Here is a 21,599-nt window from a genome sequence, read left to right as displayed (position 1 = left end):
TTAAAGATTTCTTCTAGCACGAAGCTTAAATAAACCCTACAGCTTCTTTAATAAAGCAAAACAGAACATCCTACCTTTTGTTTATAGGTTTTTCATCTTTCTCATAGGGCTTCACAAACCATTTCCCAATGCGCACAAAATTCCGATTCATTAAGCACCTCTCCAACAGGTTGTGAACGGCTTTGAAAAGTAGAGTGCGACATTCATAAGAAAGTCCGTTCTCCCAAACACCATCTTCCTCTTCTACAAGGCAAAGGAGAAAAAAAGAAGTTAACATTGAATTACATCCTATTATTTCATGTACTAGACATATCATAGAATTCTTTCCTCTCCCACGAGCTCTTAAGATATTCACAGCATAACAAAAACAAAAAGCCTGTAACTTTCAGATAATTCTACTCATGTTATAGATCTCCCCCCCACAAAAAAAAAAAAAAAAAAAGGCTGCTGGTAAACAAAAGGAGCAAGTAGCACCAGTAAGTTACATGTTGCAGTCTGCAAAAACACTGTATCTGCTGATCTATTTGCAAGGTGGCTCATGTTTTGAGTGGTCTGAGCTACGTACATGTACCTGAAAAGTTAGCTGATAGTTATACTTTAAAAAAAAAAAAATTGCCCAAAGCCAGATTTTTAATATATCCTTATGTCTTTAGGTACCATTGACTGAAGAGCCAGGCACATATATCAATGATTAACTGACCCTTAATGGTCATCCATTTGCTAATGAGGAAGGGGGGGCAGTGGGGAGGGAACACCACCCGGCTTCAGACAACACTAGTAGGAACAACCTAAACCTTTTCCCCAGAAGATATGCACAACTGTATTTATTATTTTAGTTATTTTTTAAGACCCAGAACAAACAAAATAAGACACTTATGCATGTAAATAGAACAGCGAGCTGAAAGACAAGGCCCAGTTCATAGTGGTGCAATTCTGAAGTGAAACGCTGAGATCTTATACGCCCCACAAATCAAACACAGGCCTGAAATCCAACTTACACAAGCCAAGTTGATTTGCCAAATCGGAAAGCGAGATTCATTACAAGATGCTGTAATCTCTTTAACCACTCTGGCTTGCGATCAGAATTCGAACACGGTCTGCGGGCCCTCGAAGTCCACGCACCGGCCCAAGGAATTACAAAGGCAGCCACAATACGTGAGTAAAGTGAGGGACACTTGAAGGATCCTGTAACCTCTCTCAGTGCACACATGGTGTCATTCATTCCCATCAACATGGGAATTTGGAAGATAATATAAGGAAACTCAAGATCTTGTCCTTACATTACTGGCAATCAGGCCTTACCTTTGTGCCTACGTTCCTTGTGCATCACGTTTGACGTACCCCTAAGGATCTCCTACTGCTCACCTTGGACTAACCTAGCACAGTTCTTCTTACACCGCCATCGCTTTTATACTCAGTAACTGCAGAGGCTACCAGCCTGCCTGACGTAGATAAGGAGACGGATTTTTACTTCAGTCTCTGGGTAGCCACAGAATGATTTAGGCTGAAAGGGACCTGTGGAGGTCACTTGCTCCCACCCTCACTCGGAGTTCCAAGTTAGAACAGGTTGCTCATATCCCTTATTTACTGCCCCCTGAGCCTTCTCGCCTCCAAGGCGTGAGGCCTGGGTTCAGATTAAGTTCCACATACGATGTCTTACAACAGCAACCTGCCTGTTCACCTCCTTCAGAGAGCATTTTGGTTCTAACAGCTTTCCACTGGTTTGCTTCATGGTCAGAAAACCCCAGTAATGCAGCCAAGTCCTTGCATTTTAAAACCCCCTTTGAAATAAGCCCCTTCACCTTTATCTGGAAGCCACTTAGAAGCTTAAAAGGTTGCAATAGTATTAAGTAAAGTCTCAATATCCTTAAATTAGAGAGCATGGAGAAAACCAAACACCTAAGAGTTTTATTTAGAAAGAAACTCTACAGATCGTTACAATAAACAGTGTCTAGGATGTCAGGGAAAGGAATTTCAGGATGCTAATGCAACTAGAACGTGGGGACCATACCTGCGTATTGCCAGATTCCAGACAAATAAATGTACATTTCCACACCAGATTTCTACTGCGAGTTATAGAAAATTACTCATTGTCCCAGAATCCTTCTCTGAGGGATAGAAGCAGCATAAACAGACCTGCCCCATAATTTCTAAATGAAGAGGTGCACATCACTGCAGATGAATCATGACATTAAATAATTCTGGTGAAGACACGGAAAAGCAAGGAACTGCATTTCCTAGGAGACCTCACCCTGAGTTTCCCCTTCCACCCTACTCCACTGCAGAAGTTCAGCCAAAGCTTGTTTTTCTAACTGCAAAGCTACACTATAATATAGTAACTCACTACAGAAACAGCAGAGAAGAAGCTTGCAACAAAAAGCAACAAAGGTCCAAAGTCAAAGGGTATAAAACCCTGGTGCCAAGAGGACACCTTCTCCCCAGCTCAGAGATTTGTAGACACACACAAATGAGCAACCCTGTCCTACAGGCAGCTTTGCTGCTCAGCACATACTGCTCAACTGGTGGCAAACAAGCAGCTCAATAGAGCAAACATTAACTACAAAGCTTAATGATATTGGACTTTAACTGCACAATAAACTCCACACCATTTCAAAGGTTAAATAGTTGGTTTCTGTATGGCTTTTGCAATTTAAAAAATGATTTTAAGAACATCCCCTGCATCAATTGCCTATAATGGGAGGAAACAAAGAGCTATTTCCAGACTTTCTGCCTAATTTTGTTTTGACATATTAGTATATCAATGAGAAGAAAGCTGCTGAAGTCGCACGTACACCGAAGCGTAACTCACAGCTTGCATTTTGATGGTCATACAGTGGACACAAAGGAGAAGTTTCAATTTTCAGAGGATACTACAAAGCACTAAGCGTTGCATTTAACATTAATAGTTGTGCTGACAACCACGTTACTAACAAAAGTTTACGTGCAAGAACTTGCCACAACATTGTTTCAGCAGTAAACTAAGCTAGGAGAGCCCTTAGGAATTGCAAAAGATGAGCACGTTATGTGGGGTAAGTGTAAGGCATTAGATGGAAATTACAATTAAAACTCTAGAATTTAAAAAGACAGCATGCTACAAACACGCCTGCTGATCAGGAAGAGCATCTGGGGTCCAAAATATCAAGCTGAAGTGCATCTTGCTAAAGAAAGGGAAGGTTGAATAAGATCACAGTTAAAGATACCCTCATTTCAGAACATTATTCAAATTCATGCAGAAAAATAACAGTAAGAGTTCTACGTCTTTTTGAAGCCTGTTTAGTGATCAGCCCCAGCCCAGCCCTCTTTTTGGTAGGGTGGTGGACGGAAGGGGAGAAATACATCAGCTCAGGCCTCCCAAATATTTGGCTTCTTCATTTAAATTATTGTTTCCCAACAACCGAAAGAATCCTCCTACTTAATACAAATTGTGCAAAGTAAACCATTAAAAATCCTTTTATGGGAGGGAGAGGAAGAGACACTTTTGTCTTCTAATCTTTTTTAAACAGAATAACGGTAAATGTTCAACCTGGTAGTCCTAATAAACCAAAACGAGTTGCTGATTCATTTTAAGAAGGTGATAAGCCACAATTTCACTTCAGATGAGTGATATCCACAAAAGTGCTCTGGCAACCTGGAAGTTACAAATATTTTAATTTTGATTACAAACATTTTATTTTTGATTAGCCTTCTTAGCTGTCCAAACTGGCCAACTGGTCTGTGGCAGAAATTTGTGTAACGCATTAAACAAATATATACACATTATCCTCCTATAAGGAGTTTTCCTCCCTCCCTCTTTACACCATATATGAAGTGGAGTTTTCTTTACAAGAACCTACAAAATTAGGAGAAAAACTAATGGAAATATACACTAGTAAAAATACCATTTTCAAGAACACTTTTAAAGAATGTCTATTTTCCTCCTCCTTCCTTTTAACATCTAGCTGCCCATACCAGCAAAATACCAGTAAGCACCACCTACTGAAAAGGCTGAATATGTTTTCCATGCCATTAAAAATGTCTTCCTAATGCACAACGAACCTCTAAAAATAACCTATGCAAAGGAACAAGTCACAGACAAGCCAGCACTTTGGATTATTCCCCCCCCCCCATTACTTCAATTACACAGAGGAAAAATCCATTCCTTGTATTATGACTTAGAAGCATCTTTAAAAAGTGTTACTTACTTTCATGGGCTTTCTTTCTGTCATCACTTGACAGCAAGCCAGTTATAGGAATAGACTGATGCAAAATTGATTTATACAATCAAGTCACACTTCCTATGGAAGCGTCAGATTACGAGGGAAGTATAATAAGCAAAATAGTGTGAAATTGGTGCTGTATACAACACTATAAAAATACAATAGTAGAATAGTAAATAAAGGTCTCCTTTAAGGGAAAATGAAAGATTTTTAAATCCAGATGCTTTATATTAAATAAAGTTGCTCAAACTGAGAATTATTCAGTTAACCTAATGAAAGAGTTTTACAGTTTTAAGGGCTCATATCCCTTATAGAAGTGAGAAGCAGCATTTTGTGTTTATAAAGTGCTGATTACAGTTCCAAAATACCAACTTAAGAATCCAAGCCAGACAACTTCCACTGTAGGGCTGTATCTCATCCACATTCACTGAAGAGACTTTAGCTACCCCAACTAGTCGCAAAATGTCATCAACTGAAAGACAAGACAAAACAGGAGCTACCATCCAAAACACCATCCTCCAAATATTCAGCACCACTGTAAGTTAGCTTTTGCAGTGCCAGCCCTTCACCAGCATTGCATGCCATGTTTTTATGCTTTCCTCTACCCAGCAGACCTCTTTTTCCACGGACTAAAAATGTACAAGTATTACAATATAGTAAGTTTGTAACTGTGCTGGCTTATGGGGATAACAAGGTAACGAGTTTCCTTCAGGACTTGCAAGCTCTGAGTTTCACTGGTGTGGAGCTCTTTTACTTGGCCATAAGGAAAGAAAAGCTGAACAACTTTTTCACTGCGTGTTTCCCTAATAGCCTCCTGCACGCTGCCTTTGAGTAATACCATAAGCAGATACCTTGTTCCAGCTTATCCTCAGCAATCATGGGCTCATGGCTCATAATGAGCTGGTACATTACGCATGTGACATCGTACCTCACACCAGCATATGACACGAAATCCATTCCTATGACAAAGTATTTTTCACCTTACTCCACATATGTTTCACATGCATGCTTGGCAGTAGAAATGGGAAAACAGGGAAAAAAAGTTCAGCACCTCCTTCGAGCTGGTCCTCATACCAAGTCACAGAAGTTTTACAAAGTCTGAGTCAATAATTTTTGCATAACGCTCATCAGCAGTTTTGCTGAAGAGGACACATCTCTCTCTGACACGGAGGACAGAAGAATGCCAAACACCAGTGCCCCACACAGCAAGGAACACCCTTAATGCTTTCTTATTACACATGCAGGAGCATTGGCATCCACTACAGATGAGCCAAGCTCCCTGTACTGAGCAAGGCCAGCTGCAAAATTGCATTTATCCCTCCCAGAAGTGTGAGGAAGACCATTCAGCAAACAAAAATCTGGTTAACTTGATGTATGACAGATACAAAGAAAACTCTTTAAAGTAAGTTAACAGGATTTAAGAGACACCAGAAGGAAAAAGGCACCTTATAGCCCACCATTTAAGAGATGCAACTTGAAGGTCAAAGACACGTTGAAGCATTCCCCTATCCGGGCATTCATCAAAACGTAACCAGTTCTTTGGGACTGTCTTGTACATAATTCATACCCAACTGCTTTCAAATCTGAAACTATCTACTAGCAATATAAAAATGTATAGGTAGTTAAAACAAACCAAAAAAAAAAAAAAAAAGGGAACTCATCTAATAAAACTGTTGATCAGACCAGAGAGAGACCATTGCCTTCTGAAATTTGATGAGATGTCCTACTTTAAGGTCTGAGCTGCAGAAATTACTATAATCAAGCCTCACTGTCACAACAAAAACATAACCTCTGAGATTGTTGGAGGATAAAATAACATTTCACTAACTTCTGCCTGCCTCTAGCTATGTTGAGGGAGAAATAGACTTATTGTATGTAACTCCAAAGAAAACCGTAAGTCTCTTCCTAGGGAAGGGAAAGAAAAAAAATGATTGAGTGAAGTCAATATTACTGATCAATTACCATCTCTGAACAAGTCTCCTTTTGACATGCCCCCAGGCAACAACAATCCCTGACCATCAACAAGGCTGTTATCCAAGGCTGGATACGAGAATTCAGATATAGCCACTAGCACTCATTCAAACACATCTCTGGGGCAAAGACAAAACTTCTAGAATGCACAAGCTGAACTGAGAGAGACAGGTGATAAGCATAGATGCACACCTGCAAAACCCTACGTTTTCCCTTTTAAAAGTGATTTTGGGAAGACACTTCTGCACTTGATACAGAGATTCTTGAAGGGTGCCTTATTTCAGATCTCTGAGGATTGATGACTGGGATATGTTCCAGACACTGAACGTCCATTATTCATTGAAACTACAAATCACAAAAAAAAAATAACAAAAACTGTCCAAATACTGACCTCTCCCTAACAAGAATAGTTTCACGCCAAAGGAAGCCAGAATCAAAGTTGTTAACCCCAGCACATTTCTAACTACAGCTCTTCCAAGCCCCACTTCCCTATGAGAAGCCTGCTGGGGGCTATGAAGGCCATGCCAGCAGCAGGCTGCTCTTACCCCTCTGTGCCTCCCTCGCTCAGGTCTTCAGGGCAATTCCTCACCTACTGAGGTAGCAAAGTTCTAAATGAGGCAGCACCTCAACCATCAGCAGCAAACAATTTCCAATCAATTTTGCAAGTAACAAGCTTCTGCCAGGAAGTAATTTATCTTTCCCGTTGAAAATGAAACAAGCAATCACGGGGAGAACAGGGCAATGTGAATTGCTAGCAGAAATTGTCCACCAATGAAAAAAATCCATTAGGTCTATGACAAAGGTCAGATAACATTGTTTGGGTTCAGCCATAATTCTTTCTTATATGAGGTTCACATTAAGATTTTGTGTAACAGGAAAGAGAAAAAATGCAGGTGCAGGCACTCCTCAGCCATCTCCTCCACAACACAGCCGATTAATATTTTTATCAAATTCTGGTCATATAAGAACGAAGCAGACTAACATGCTCTAAGAGATTATAATGTCCCCTTTTAATTAAGAGGAGAAAAAACCTGCCTGCTAAAACCATGACATCAGGTACATCTACACACAGACGCAGGTAACAATCTCATGAGCAGTAAGTGTTTCGGTGGAAAAATACTTAATAGCAAGACACGCAGAGCAGCCTCTCTCTGGAAGTGCAGACATCCACAGGTGACCTAACAAAGAAAATACCCCAAACAATTGCAAAGACATGCTTGGGAGACTCTAATCCCCTAGTAGCTCTCCCTTAGACACAAGGAGAGGTTAAGAGTTGACACCCACCTAGTATGATGCTTGTTTAGCTACCTGTGCGGAAGTGTAAACCTCTAAAATACAAACACACACTGATCTGAAAGTTCAGCTACAAAACGCTGCTATTCTCAAGAGGCACCTTCGTACTAAATCGCTACTAGATAGATTCAAGAAAGAACGCAAAGAAAGTTGTTCAAACAAGACTTTGATGGCCAGCTAGAGCAGAAAGGCAGTCTCCAAATGGCTTAACTTGTATTTGATCTTAAACACACACACATAAATATGGAACATACTCGTCTCATTTTAATCCCATCGGCCAACAGTACACAAAATTTACACAGATGCCTTCACATAAGCGTTGGTCTTTGCTTAGGCTAAATGCTATTTTGGGCCTGGGCCTGCCCTAAGTCACATCTCAGCCATATAAAGGATGTGCCCTGCAGGTCAAGACTGAGGTTATTCATAGGGCAAAAATAAGGAAACCATAAATGCAATAAAATATCAAGCAACCTACAATGTAAGTAACATTTCAGATGCAAAGTTTTATTTCCAGGACAAACAGGAATACCAGAAGCATCCCAGTTTTGAAGTCAACTATTCAAACAAAATAAACATTATTTTACTACGTCAATTCTTTTCCAGATCATACTGTTTTGTACGAAAATCCCACACGCTATTAAATTGTTTCAAGTCAGCTTCCTCAGTGGCACTTCAAATTTGTATTTGTTCTTCAGCTTATCCACAAACACAGACAGAGTTAACAATTTCTGGTTACCAGGTCACCAAACCTGGGTCTCATTTTACACTTCAGTAACCTGAATACTGTACATTATTTGAAAGGAAATTAGAGTAATGTGACTTTTTTTTTCCTCTAGAATCAGCGTAGTCTCACCGACAAGACTCACACAGATCGTTCAAAAGCTTAATTTCATAACACTGCAAGTAAACATTTTCAAAATAAAGTGCCAAGTTTCAAACACAACAATACTGAGAAATACAAATATTGCCAGTCTTTCAGAAGTGGCAAGTTTAAGTTTTAAAGCAAGAACAGGTTTGGAGCACAGGAAAAGGGAGAGATAAATCATAAAAGTACAAGGGTGAAAGACTCTTGCACAAAACCAATAAGCTAGTTTCAGATGCCTCCTTTTGAGGACTTCTCACCAACAACTTGACTTCCAATCTAAACAACTCCACACGGTTCAGGAGCTGCCCGGTTCTCTACAATTTTTATTACACAGTAAAAGGGGGGTTAGTATTTGAAAGGTCCAATTGCCAATGAAGGAGATCTGATCAAAATATGTCTAAGGCATCCTTTTTGAATCATAGGCACGGCTTTGGGTGCAAGAAGACTGAATTTGAGCAGCTCCTTCTTTAAAGGCTTACTTGCTTGGTTGTGTTTATTTATTTATTCCCAAAATAAAAAAAGCAGAGAGCAAAAACTTGTTTCTTGATAATCTAGCAGCCCAAGACCACCTAAGCACAGACAGCAGTTGTTTGATCAGCGTACTGCTGTAATAATTTGGCTCTTCTGAGAGTTCTTTCCACTATCACCATAAAAAATCAAAGTTGTAGACTGTAGGAATACATTTATCTTATCTCTAGACAACGGTTTATCTCGTACAGATTTTTGTAACGGCTGGCAGAAGAACGTCCCGAGTAACTGCATCCTTTCACTGACTAAAAGGAGTTATTATTTCTTCCTACCTGAGAGATCATGATGAATTAGGTCAGCAAAGTTGGGGTCATCACCCCACCAAAATATCCATAGCTCCCTGCGTCCCGGTCTCTGGTCTCGCCGCCAAACACTGAGTACATCCGCCTTCAGACAGCGACTGAAGCTGCTCAGAATAGGGTCCTCTTCCGTGACCGGGAAGAGAATTGGGGCAGACGTTGGACCCTGCCATACGTATCGCTTCCATTTAATCCCAGTTAGATCAGCCTGTGGGAAAGAAGAGAACAACTGTCAGACACTGGGGTACGTTCCCTACAGAAACACACAGCTATAACTAGAAGATGGCACAGGAAGAGGCAAATGGAAGGAAGGAGTAAAGGATCAGTCCAACAAAACTTAACAGTAATTGTACTTGTAAGCTTTCTCTACCTTAGAAGATAAACTGGAAATAATTGGGCACCTTGTTCTAAGATCTCTTTTAATAACTGAAGTAAAGCAAGAGCTGTTCATTTTCCCTTCATCTTTAATATTACAGAGAGAAAAGTCAGATTTGATTTAAAACAAAAATGAAAAATGAGTGACAATATAATTATTTGCAGACTACAACTGCCCAATCTTTTAAGCACTTGCCTTAGCAAATAGCTTCTCATTTTATGCCTGCTTATCCATACACAGCTTTTTACAATCCAAGATATCTAAGGATATATGGGGAACAGAGCAAATCTAACTCAGGCATACATCCTTCCAGTCACCTACTAGTTCAGAAAATTTCACAAGTTTCTCCATTGTAAAATGCTCTCTCCTGCACAGGAAGCTTCTTAAGTGCACTTATTTCACTCTGAGCTACCACGCTTTTCATTTCTCACACCACATTTTAAGAATTTAAATCCTGTTTCTCTCATTAAAATACACATCATTGGCTATGATCCACTAAATCCCCTTCTGGGCAAAGATTCATTTGACTTTATAAAGTGAAAGAGCTACCACCATACCCAGTGGGAAAGAGACAATTCCTGGATTATCTACAAGCCAATACTGCACTGAGTTTTAATACGAAGTTTTTTCCACTTGAGCGCAGGCACCTTAAGGTGCTTTGGGGAGGCATCATCCCTTGGTTCGGCCTGAGAAGGGAGACCGAGCCCAGCTGGCATTTGCTAAGAAGTCACTGATTTTTTCCTCCTAATAAGCACACCTAAGATCACTGCAACATTTAAACCTAACATGGCAGCCTTCCTACCTTCAGGAGAAATGTAGAGGAAAGGCAGGGAGCCTGCAACAGTTGATACTCTAGAAAGACTTGAAGGTTTAAAAACGCACCAGTAACATGGAGCTGCAGGCCTGATGCAGTCTGCAGACATGTTCAGGCTGTCCAGATTCCCCTCCCTCCAAAAATACCAGTACAACAGCTTGGCACAGCTTTTTACTTATGACGAGAATAACAAATACCAGGCAGTCACCTAATATTAGTTAATTTGCATTGAGGGGAAAAAAAAATAAAATACTGATGAAGCAGGTCGGCACGGCCACCAGAAATCGCATCGCGGTGCGGTTGAATCGAATTTAGTTTGGGAGCTACCAAAAAAAATAAATAAAAATTTTAAAAATCCTCCATCCGAAGGCTTTCGCACTTAAGGCTACAAAATGGTGCACAACAAAACCCAAGCCACCAGTGCCTCCCGGAGCGTACCACCGCCAGCACAGCTCCGGGCTGGGAGCAGGCAGCAAACGAGGGGGCCCTCGGAGGCGAGGGGATGGCAGCGGAGGGGATGGGGATGGGGGGGGGGGGAGAAAGTTGGCCGAGAAAGCGAGGAGAGGCGAGAGCCGGCAGGCTGGGCGGCGGGGCTGGGAAGGTTAAAGAGAAAGCTGAAAAAAAAAAAAAAAAAGAAAGAGAGAAAAAAAAAAAAAAGTTGCGGGCGAGGACGGGAAAGGCGAAGGCGAGCGGCGGGGAGCGCCGAGGCAGGAAGAAAGGGGAGGGAGGGGCGACGGGAGACAGACAGCGGCGGCGGGGGGGACCGGAGGGGCATGGGAGAGTTGGCTGCTTCCAGGCAGGGCCTACTCCGAGGACTCATCCAGCAGAAGCTCTGCTAAAAATGGCTGCTTGGCTTTGCACTGCCCCTGCCCCCCCTTCCCCCGGCCGCCTCCCGCTCCCACTCGCGGCCGTGGCGCGGCGGCGGGCACTCACCAGGCAGAAGAGGTTGGAATGGCAATCCTCCAGGCTGGCCCCGTTCGGCACGAAGCAGGAACTCATCCTCACAGCCACAACCCACACGCCATTATCCCACAGCCTCCGACAAGAAAGAAAGAGACAGACAGAGAGAGAGAGAGAGGGAGAGAGAGAGAGAGAGAGACAGACACTGCGAGGGAACGGGGGGAGGGGGGCGAGGCACACGCACAAATAATAATGCAATTAAATAAGGGATTTACATACGTACACACACACACACGCACACGAAATAGGGGCTGGGTAAATAGCCCGGGAGGAGAGCGGTGTAAGAGAGAGGGTTTTTTTTTTTTAAATAACGATTTTTTTTAAAAAGAGAGAGCGAGCGAGAGAAACTCGGAACGTTTTCTCTTCTTCTGGATATCAAATGGGGGGGGGGGGGCAAAGCCACCACGGAAGGGGAGACCAGAAAGAGGGAGGTGGTAAGTAATCCAACGACAGGAGATTAAGATCAAAATCCTCCCTGTTCCTCTTGTCTTCTCATTCGCATAAGGAGGGGAGGGAGAGGAGGTGAGGTGAAGGGGTAATTGATCCAACAAGAGAATAAAAACGGGGTAATTAATCCAGGGGGCTAGGGGTAAAAATCAGTTGACATCCCTCCTTCCTCTTATCTCAGATGCCGAGCAAGAGAAGTAGGAAAATAAATAATCCGATGGGGGCAATCAATCCATAAAAACCTCCCTCCTCTTCCTCCCGTTTCTTTTAGTGATCAGATGAGAAAGGGGCAAACAGCAGAATGACTGGGAAGGGTTGGTTGTGGGAGAGAGAAAAATCCAGGCTCGTCTCTTCGGAGTCCGAGGGCAACAGGGTGGGGGGGAGCAGATTCTTCTCCCCCGCTCCAAAAAAATATTCCAATAAATTAAAATTTTAAATCATAAAAACAAACTTCGGGGGCCTGAAGCAAGGCAAGTCTGAAGAATTCGTAAAGGCCGGACAAGAAAAAAATTCCTGGGGTGTACCCCAAAAACCATCTGCGGGGGCAGGGGAGGGAAGGTGTTCCTTGAGAGAAAAAGGCCGCAAAAGTCTCCTCAGCAGCCCGGCGGGGGGGATTAAATTCCCCCCTCCCCGAAAAGGAAAAGGCTCTTCGTCGAGAGGGTAAAACCAAAATATCCTCCGGTGGGTAAAAATCCTTCCGTGGGGAAAGGAGGGAGGGGGGCGAGGGCTGGCAGGAGGAAATTGCGGGCGCCCCTCGGAGTCTCTTCGGGGACGGCTCGGAGGAGGCTCCCGGAGGCCGATCCCCAGGCGGCTCGGGGGAGGAGGCAGGGGGCAGATCGCGGGGTGTCTTCGGGGAGGCTGCGCCCCCCCCCCAGCTGTCCTCCGGGGCCGGGGGGAGCCCCACAAAGTCCACGGGGCCGGGAGGGTCTCTTCAGGGGGGCCCGGCCCCCGCCAAGTTACCGCCGAAGCCCCTCAAGGACCCCCCCCTCGGGCTGAGGGGAGAGGAAAGGGGAAAAGGGAAAAGGGGGGGGGGTGCTCGGCGGGGAGGGCCGCCTTCAAAAGGGGCTGCCCCCTTAAAAAATAATAATAATAAAGGCGAAAAAAAAAAAAGGAAGAAAAAAAAAAAGAAATATAAAAACGAGAGTCTTCAAACGGAGCGGTGTCTTCTGCGGGGGGGGGGAGCGAGCCCCGAGGGCCCCCCGGCGGGGCAGGGCAGGGCCGGGCCGGGCCCCCCGCTCTCCTCAGGCGCCGGAGGGGGGGCGGTGGGCGGCGGGGCCCCCTCCTCGGCAGGGCAGGGCGAGGGGAAAGGGGAGGGGGGGGGGGAGGCGGCGGCCGGGCCCCGGGGTCTCGTCAGGCGGAAGGGCGGCGGGGGAAGGGGGGGGCAGCCCCACAAAGCCCGGCCCCGCTGAGGCGGCTGCTGCTGCTGCTGGCGGAGTCGGTGCCGCGAAGCCCCCGCCGGCTGCGCTGCTCTCCTCGTCCTCCTCCTCCTCCCTCCTCCTCCTCCTCGCTTCCCCCTCAGCGGTGCCTCTGTCGGCGGCTGCCCGGCCGCGGCATGGTGCTGGGCCAGCTCCCCCCTCAGCGCGTCTCCCCCATGTCGCGGCGGGGCGGGGCGGGGGGCGCGGCGCGGCTCCTGCCGGTTAATTCCGAGCCCCTTTCGCTTTAATGGCGGCCGCGGGGACGAGAGTCGGCGCCCCCCCCTCTCCCCTCCCGCCGCCGCGCTCTCATTGGCCGCCGCGCCGTCACGTGGGGCCCGCCCGGCCATGGCCGCCGGGGGAAGGGAGGGGGCAGTGGCGCGGCGCGGCCGCCAGGAGCCTGCTCGGCGCTGCCGGGCCCGGCGCCTTCCCCGCTGGGAGGCCGCCATCTAGCGGCCGTGGCGCGGCGGGCTGGGCCGCGCGCTTGGGCGCTGAGGAGGCACAGAGGGACGCGGGTTCGAGGCCCGCCTCCTCCCACAGACAGGCCCTGAGGTGGCTGGGCCCGAGGCCCGGCTCAGAGCTGAGGGTGTCCCCGCTCCGCACCCCCCGGTGTCGGTGGCTTACAGGGGGTGTGCTGCGGGCATCCATCGTGTCTGAGCTAAAGGCCAAAGGCCGTGGGCTCTCACCTCCCAGAAATCCTCGTCTTGGCTCCTCCACCACAAATTTCTACCCCTTGGCAGAGTTTTCCTGAAGTCTGCACTTAACACTATCCTTCCTCTTTGCCCTGCAAAATTAATTCCGTACGAAGGATCCTAGAGCCATTCTAAAACACAGGCAAAAATTTAGGAAGCTCGCAGTAATATTTAGCGTCAGCATTAATGCTTTCAATAGCCCCCCAGACATCATGCTTTGTGGAGCAGAACTGTACTCCAGAAATCAGGTTTTTCACACAGCTACATGTTACGCAGTTTATGAGGACACAGTAGGTGGCTCCTCTGTTACTATATGCACAGATTTGAGATTATTCAGACTTAAGATGCTACAGTGTCAGTGAAAGCTATTTTTAAGAAACACTTGGAAAGTATATTGCACTTGCTAATCCTCTCGTATTACATATTAATTTTTCATGCAATGGTTTGCATGTAGAATGTAAAATTTTAAGTTACTATATGCAGATTTTTTTGACTGCAAACTTGGAGTGAAAGTACAAACTGGTGTAAAGAGCCTAAAGTAAAGACTTAAATGTCTAAGCTAACATGACATTCACATTAAAATGTGATATGTTCCTGCAACAGCAGCACATTGCATCACAACTATGCAACAAGATGATGTTTCAAAGGCCCTGCAAATTATTTCAGGACTCATGAACAAGATGAGTGGCAACCTTCTGCCTTGATAGAGTGGGAGGAAAGAAGGACACTCTATAAATAAATTTGTATGGCAAGTTAAAAAAAAAAAAAAAAAAAAAGTGAGGCTAGATATTTTCACAGAGAAAAACTTTGAAGATTTACTCACACTAGGACTATTTTTGTATGTCAGTGTAGGCAAGCAAGATTCTTCTTTTTATCTAAATAGAACCAGAGTATTTTTAACACAGGAGATTCATTCCCTCACTGCTCATCGAACCACAGCAGCTGGGGCCAGAGCTGGGATGCGGGGGGAGGGCGAGTGGAACCAAGCCCCTTTCCAAGTGGAACAGATGGTTTTCTCTGTGGTGAGGACCACGGTGTGAGAGCGATTTGCTCTGCAGTGGCACTCAGAACCCACTCCTCTGCACCACCGTGGGCACCGAGAGGCACACGAAGGTCCTCTGAAGTTTCGGTGTGACGCTTTGGTCATTAGAGCAATTATCTCACTGTGCAGAGAGAGTTGCTGGCAATGTTAAGTCACACCTCCCTAAGGAGAAATCCAACACTTTGAAGAAAATAAAAGAAAGCAACATTCGGCACTAGTACACAAGAACCAGTATGGTTTTCTCTTTAAGAGGAAAAGGCATCTTTTGGTAAAACTGGGATTTGGCAGTGGGAATGGAAATCCAGTCAAATGACACAGTGTGGGCTAGATGCATAACAAATGTACTCTCGTGTCTTCCCCTTGATTTCAGGATGACACCAAATTTTCATTAGCTGAGAACCCACCTCTTTTGCCTGAAACAGTACACTTCAGTGTCTCAAGGAGAAGATTAATCTAGTGTGTAACACAGGTTTTGGCACCGATTCACTTCACAGTTTTGAGGAACCCAGCTTCTAGGTCTCATTTTACCTATTTGTAAAGTGCATTTTGAGATCCGGTTCATTAATACTTACATATTAATCACAATAAATACCTATGCAGGACCTCAGCACAGTCAAGCACAGAACATAATTTCTCCAGTAAACATAAATACAGCATGATGAATGAGGAAAACACTGATGAAAGAGGAAACAAAACTAACAAATCAACCAGAGATTTGTTTTAAGAGTCATTCCCTTCCTGTGTCATATCTGAGTTACAGAACCTTCAAGTCACCAGCTTTCCTAATTACACGTGCGGCACTAAATAACATTAAAGACACACCAGATAACAGTCATATGCATTTATGGAAAATTTTGGACTTGAGACATAGCTTGCCCTTTGCCTACAGTACATGCTATTTGAGAAATAAAGCCTCCTTAAAAAAAGAGGGAGGAGGCAAATTCAAAAAAAAAAAAAAAAAAAAAGGAAAAAATGTTATTGAAAATATGCTTTCTATTTTTCAGATAGGTTCTTACATAGTTCTCATCTCTGCAACTTCCAGAAGTGCATTAAGCTGCATAATTAGCATCTGTCACATGTAGCCTTTTCCTTCCCTCTTCTTCTCCCTAGAGGCGAACTGCATGAAGAAAATTTAATATAAATTTTAGTATATACATTGTGCGGTGCATTCATATTACGAATGATATAGTCAAGCGAGTTTGTACTCATTCTTAGGTTAATCTTTCTGTAATATAAACTTTGCCATTAAAAAAAAAAAGCTACTGTTCCAATTTAAAAATTAACTAGTGTTTTGGAAAGAACGATAGTGGGGGCGGGGGTGAGATGATCAGCATTGCATCAGATTTAAACCAATGGAATTGTTGGGAACTGGGCAGTTAACGCTGTAGTCACTCAACCTGGTATTAAATCCTTACACTCTTATATATATAGTCACACTGAAATATATATCCCAAAGTAGCAAGGGATGGATAGTTTTTCCCTTTAGTCATATGTATTTATTTTGACAAGAATGTTATTTGAAAAACAACAAAATAAAAAGCAGGATTTTATATATAGTTTGCATTTCTAATCTCTTCTTGTTTGTATTGCTTTTTCATTCACACTGAAAGAGACTCCCCTGTTGAATATGAAAAGTCAATGGTCTACAGCATCTCCTAGTGAATCTCTCTGTGGACAAACTTAAAAAGAAAATGCTACCTTTTAGAAGTAAAGACTAAAAAGAAAGAAATGCAGCTTAAGGACAATAGCAACATGAAAAACAATGACATTATTTATCCTCTGATTTCCATTCAGACTCTCTCCTAGTTTTTCACAGTATTTATTTTCTACTTAATTAGTTCAAAGAAAATTGAGATTATAGGATTGAACATATTGCCAACAACCTGAGGTATGAAGTGCAGACTGAATGCTTAAACTTCAGCTACTGAGGTGGTAATTACTGTAATTGGTCCATGTGAAGCAAATACATCAAGTAGTATAGAGTTCAAACTCATGCCAGCCAGTCTCCAGTTGGCACAGAGAGTTCTATCAGGAGGATACAGCGGTCTCAGCAGGACTTATTATTGGCAACTGTTCAACAGTTCTCTTCTGCAAATGGTTTCAAGGGGACTTGGGTGGGAAGAAAGACAATTTTTAACAAATTAAACTACCTAAAAATGGCTGGATGCCCAGAGCCACCTAGTCTGCATTAGGCACTACTACTAAACAATTTTAAAAAGAAGATTAAAAATATCATTGCTGTAAAGAAACGTCTATCAGGCTTTAACAATATGATGAGATCCTTGCTAAGTTACCCAAACATGATGCTACAAGTACATATATAACTGTGTCTAGAGAAAAAGGTACAGCAGAATCTTTACACAATGTGTGTTTCTCGGAAAACAACTAGCTCAAGTTACTGGAATCCAAGTATTCCTATAAGGACATGCCATATAGTTTCAAGAAATTAGAAGACCAGTTACTTTTTAATTAAAAGTGACAATGGCGAAACTCCCGCAGGAGATAAGATTAGGGGGACTGTTTATTTCTCATTAGTCACATACTCACAAATCTTATAACATTTGTAAGTTGTCCATAATTGTAGTGTAAAACATAATTTAGATTTGCACTGAGAGTTTTCACAGGAGACTCCGCTCTGTGCTATATTGATGTTTGGCTGCTTTGTTTAGATATTGCAAAAATGCTTTTTTTCAAATGATGAATATGTCATTTTTAGCAGAGGCCTCTAAGAGAAGATTTGAGTTTAACGCATGGCAATAAAAAAAGAGGAATATGAGAATTCTTACTCTCTTTAGTGTCAGCTTTGGTTAAGATGTATGAATGCACATGAATAGTCTTGTCAGAATCTCTGAGGCTACCGACATTCAAGATCTAACATATTATTACTTCTGACCAGAACATCAGATACTATGCAGTAAGGAGAATGGAAAGAGAAAAAGATAGGCCCACTCCCTAATCAGACAGAAATTTTTATGTATTTCTCTGCTTGAAAAGCTCTGAACAGAACTTCACTGCTGTGAAAATACTACGCTTATTGTCTCCAATCTGAGATGAATGACTATACATACTCTTTAAATCTGCACCAGGAAAAAATAAAACAAATAATCACTGCATGTCTGATCTTGCATCTTTTACTCACGGAAGGGATTCTAGTTAATTCATTTAAATCAAGTATTCTACAACCAAATATTACATCCTTGTAAGGGACGTCTGCTTGTCAAAAGAAAGATCCTAGCACTTCAAGCTTCAAAATCTATTATTTACCAAAAAACACTGAAAGTTTCTTTGACTTACCAGTGTCTGATAAAAATAACCTAACTATTGAATTTAGTTAAATTAAATCATTTTAATTCAAATGTTAGTATATATCAAGTCTGGATACCACTACAATGGACAGGTTCATTTGCCAGAAGCAAAAATCTTACAAAATGCTTATGGCTGAGCTAAGAGAAAATCTATTTCAGACTTTTTTGTTGTTGTTATTGATAATTTGTTGCCAAAGAAATTGAAATAATTCAAAAGCACTGAAGTTAGTTTAGTCAGAATGTTTGTCTTTTGAATTCGGAGATGCAGAATGACTACCTTTCATTCACAATGCAACAGAAGAGAACATCCTGTACTTTGCAACTGAAACTACCTTTAGTCCATATTCACAAGTTATACCATGTCAGATAAAGAAACTGATTTGTTTGGTGCAAAAAATAAAAGCAGACCTTTACATATTTGAAATGCAACAGATGGTCTTCCAAGAAGAGCATAATGACTGGCAGACAGTGCACTTCGTTAGAGTGGCTTGGAATGTCTTCAGCAATTACACAGAGAGTGCTTTGCGGGGGGAACCCCTGTCAGCTCTATGATTCTTCTCCTGTAAATAACGGTGATTTCCCCATTTAGATGTGAAAAAAAAAAAATGTATCTGATAAAACAAGACAAGCTAGCCAAAGACCTGGAAAAGGAAGCACCTTTGGTCCTCATAAAACTATTCAAAATGAGGCTCCAGAAATTCTGACACCTGAGAAAAAAGATGCAAATAGAAAAAAAAAATGCATTAAGAAGAAATAAATTGGGGCATGTAACTGCGGAATTATTCATCTATAGCCAAGTATTCCATGGAAATGTAATTTAGGAAAAAGAAGATTTAAAATAGGCTCCTCCAGACTTTTAGAGCTGGTAGGTCTACAGATAGAACATGCACAGAAGAATATAACAATATATAAGAATATAATAATAATTAGAGTTATAATAAAGAATAATATAATGCTGATTTTTAATATTACTTATGTGAGTCAGAAAATTTAACTTCTGTTCCTCTCCCTCCCCTTCAATCCTAGAATTAGTATTTTTTGTTACAAAATCTTCTCCACCAAATTCACCCTGAATAAAACTTTATGTGGCAACATAAACACAACCAAAATGTGTCCTTCAACAATGTAACTTAAATGTTGACGGAATCATAACTGCATTACTCCCTCTCCAATTAGCAGCAGCTTTCTTTATGTTTGCTTATGAAGCGTAAACTGTTCACTTGTCACTACAAAGACCTTCTGTAGAGGACTTAAAAAAACAGCCACAGCAATTAAAGTGACAACAACAGAGGTGGACTGGTCACATTATGACAGAAAATATCCAGCTGTTTCTTTCCAGAAAAAAAAAAAAAAAAAAAAAAGATGCACCAACTATCTGAAATATTACAACAAAATTTTGTTACTCTATGTGATGCTGATGGATATTCTGGCAAAAACAGAGATTTCCAAGAAAGGAATACGCTAACACAGAATTAGATCAAACTGCACAGACCAATTCTTTTTCCACCTAATCAGAATTATCACTCATCCTCCTTAAGCATGCAAACTTCCCTTTTTGCTATAACTATAGATACACTACCCTGTCAGAAATTCTCTGAAATCTAAGCAGAATTGGCTTGGTTTTTGTCACCCAAAATAAGTAAGGCAAAAAGTAAGCTGATAGTGTGTGGACAAGTAAATTAGATTTTTAAATTATTTACTTTAGTTGTGTTGAAAAACATTGTACGAGTTAATTAAGACCACAAGTCTTATTACACCCAGGCTATTACTTATAAAACACTAGCCTCTGTTACAATAACATCTGTCTATGCTTCTATGCTGCTGGTTCTTGCCTGTTATTTAAATTATTTAAAAAAAAAAAAAAAAAAAGAAAAGTAAATGTTTCAGATTAGCTTCTCATAATTGAGGTTACAGGGAAGTGATCTGAAGTGATCACATCTGAAGTGATAAATAGGTTTGATTTCTAACACAGGAAGAAAGACAGTGAGAAAATAACTGACATACAGAACCTGTCATTCAGGGTGGGGGGAAACACGTCTGTAGAATCCGCCTACAGTTCTTGGAGAAAAACTGATGAGAAAATTATCAGGAAGATTTTCACTGCTATTTCTTTTCTGGACGTTTTTGCTTCTCATAACAGCACAGATATGGCAAGCGATATGTATCAGAATTCATCCATGCATTATATTTTGCACATCAAATTAAATTGGTTACCCATGACTTTTTAAGCAAATACAAGAATGCAGAAAACATGACAGCTGTTTATATATAGAATATATGGGCATCTCACTCCTTCCCTCACATTTAGGAAGAGCAGCAGATAATGAGCTCAATCATTATACTGAGAATAAATTTTATTTGTGAGTTCGGAAGTATCTCTGACTCCTTATCTGTTATGTGAACCAGAACTTACAGGTAGCTCATAACATTTGTCTTCTTAGTTGTGTTTGTCTCCAGAGTAATAGCTGTAAGTGGGCAAAAGCTTTAATGTCTTCTTTATATCTTCAGCCATAATATGTTTCATAAACTGAGAGCTTGCAGAGTTAAAACAATTCCTGCAAAATATAGAGGAGAAGAAGAACGAGAAAAAACAATCAAGAAAAACAAAAAAATGCCTTTTCCTTTCCCTTCATTCCCAGAATTCATCTTCAGATTTCCCACCTATAAATTAGCTAAAATAATTTTAGACTTTAATATTACTCTTCCGTATGTTTCATCTGATAGAACTGCTTGACAACAAGCATCTCTCTCTCTGGGAGTATTGTGTAATGAATTTACTCACATCAGGAAGTATGTTAGAAAAGCATCTAATTTTCAAGTTTTCAAATTTTCAAATTAGACACCAGTGGCATACACTTTGGTGTGATAGCATCAGCCAGACACCACCTTTAGCCATTCTGCACTTTTGCAGCCATGGGGACTACCTTTTCACATCAATAGCCACAAGAAACATAAGACTGCCAAAAGTTCTGAAAGTATCAGGTTTTGACTAACCACTAATAAATCCAGAGAAATAATAATAGTAATAAGAAAGTATGTTCAAGAAATATCAAGCCTAAAGCTTTACAATAACAAGCCAGAAAAAGTAATAACTGTACTTATGTTATTTTGTTTGATGGCTAATTCACTCTTATTTGTCTCAGAAAGGGCAACTACCCATCACCAGGTCAGAAGGGAAAGTGCTGTAACAATTGCTTAATAAGATAGATGCCCATCGTTCCTCTGAAGCCCTAAGCTTTCATACACTCAGGAGCTAAAGCCTTGAGTCACTCTTGTTAGATACCCAAAACCAACTGGGTTTAGAAAGCATTAAGTACTAGAAATACTATCTGCTTTCAAACACAATGGACTGTTCTGTTTGCAGCAGTCTTGCAGGACTCTAAAATGAAATATAAAAGA

General features: G+C 41.9%; 2 protein-coding genes across 4 annotated transcripts in view; both read right to left on the bottom strand.

Moving 5' to 3' along the window:
• MED13 (mediator complex subunit 13) overlaps window positions 1-13,407 on the bottom strand; it is a 56,589-nt gene extending 43,182 nt beyond the window's left edge. Inside the window, exons 1-3 of the mRNA XM_084493569.1 lie at window positions 11,276-13,407; window positions 9,126-9,360; window positions 75-243 (exon numbers count right to left, since the gene is read on the bottom strand). Coding sequence (XP_084349695.1) covers window positions 75-243; window positions 9,126-9,360; window positions 11,276-11,341 — 470 coding nt within the window. The 5' untranslated portion in view covers window positions 11,342-13,407. The remainder of the gene's footprint in view (window positions 1-74; window positions 244-9,125; window positions 9,361-11,275) is intronic.
• Window positions 13,408-15,721: 2,314 nt separating this feature from the next.
• The window catches only part of RPS6KB1 (ribosomal protein S6 kinase B1), a 54,445-nt gene continuing 48,567 nt past the window's right edge, over window positions 15,722-21,599 (bottom strand). For all 3 annotated transcript variants that reach the window (XM_084492800.1, XM_084492802.1, XM_084492801.1), the window contains 2 exons: window positions 20,614-20,755; window positions 15,722-16,012 (listed from right to left, as the gene is read on the bottom strand). The gene's annotated coding sequence lies outside the window, so the exon portion shown is untranslated. The remainder of the gene's footprint in view (window positions 16,013-20,613; window positions 20,756-21,599) is intronic.

Source organism: Aythya ferina, assembly GCF_964211825.1.
Source record: "Aythya ferina genome assembly, chromosome: 19".
Taxonomy (NCBI): Eukaryota; Metazoa; Chordata; class Aves; order Anseriformes; family Anatidae; genus Aythya; species Aythya ferina.
The sequence above is the reverse complement of the archived record's forward strand: the minus strand, read 5'-3'. Positions and strand labels throughout refer to the sequence as shown.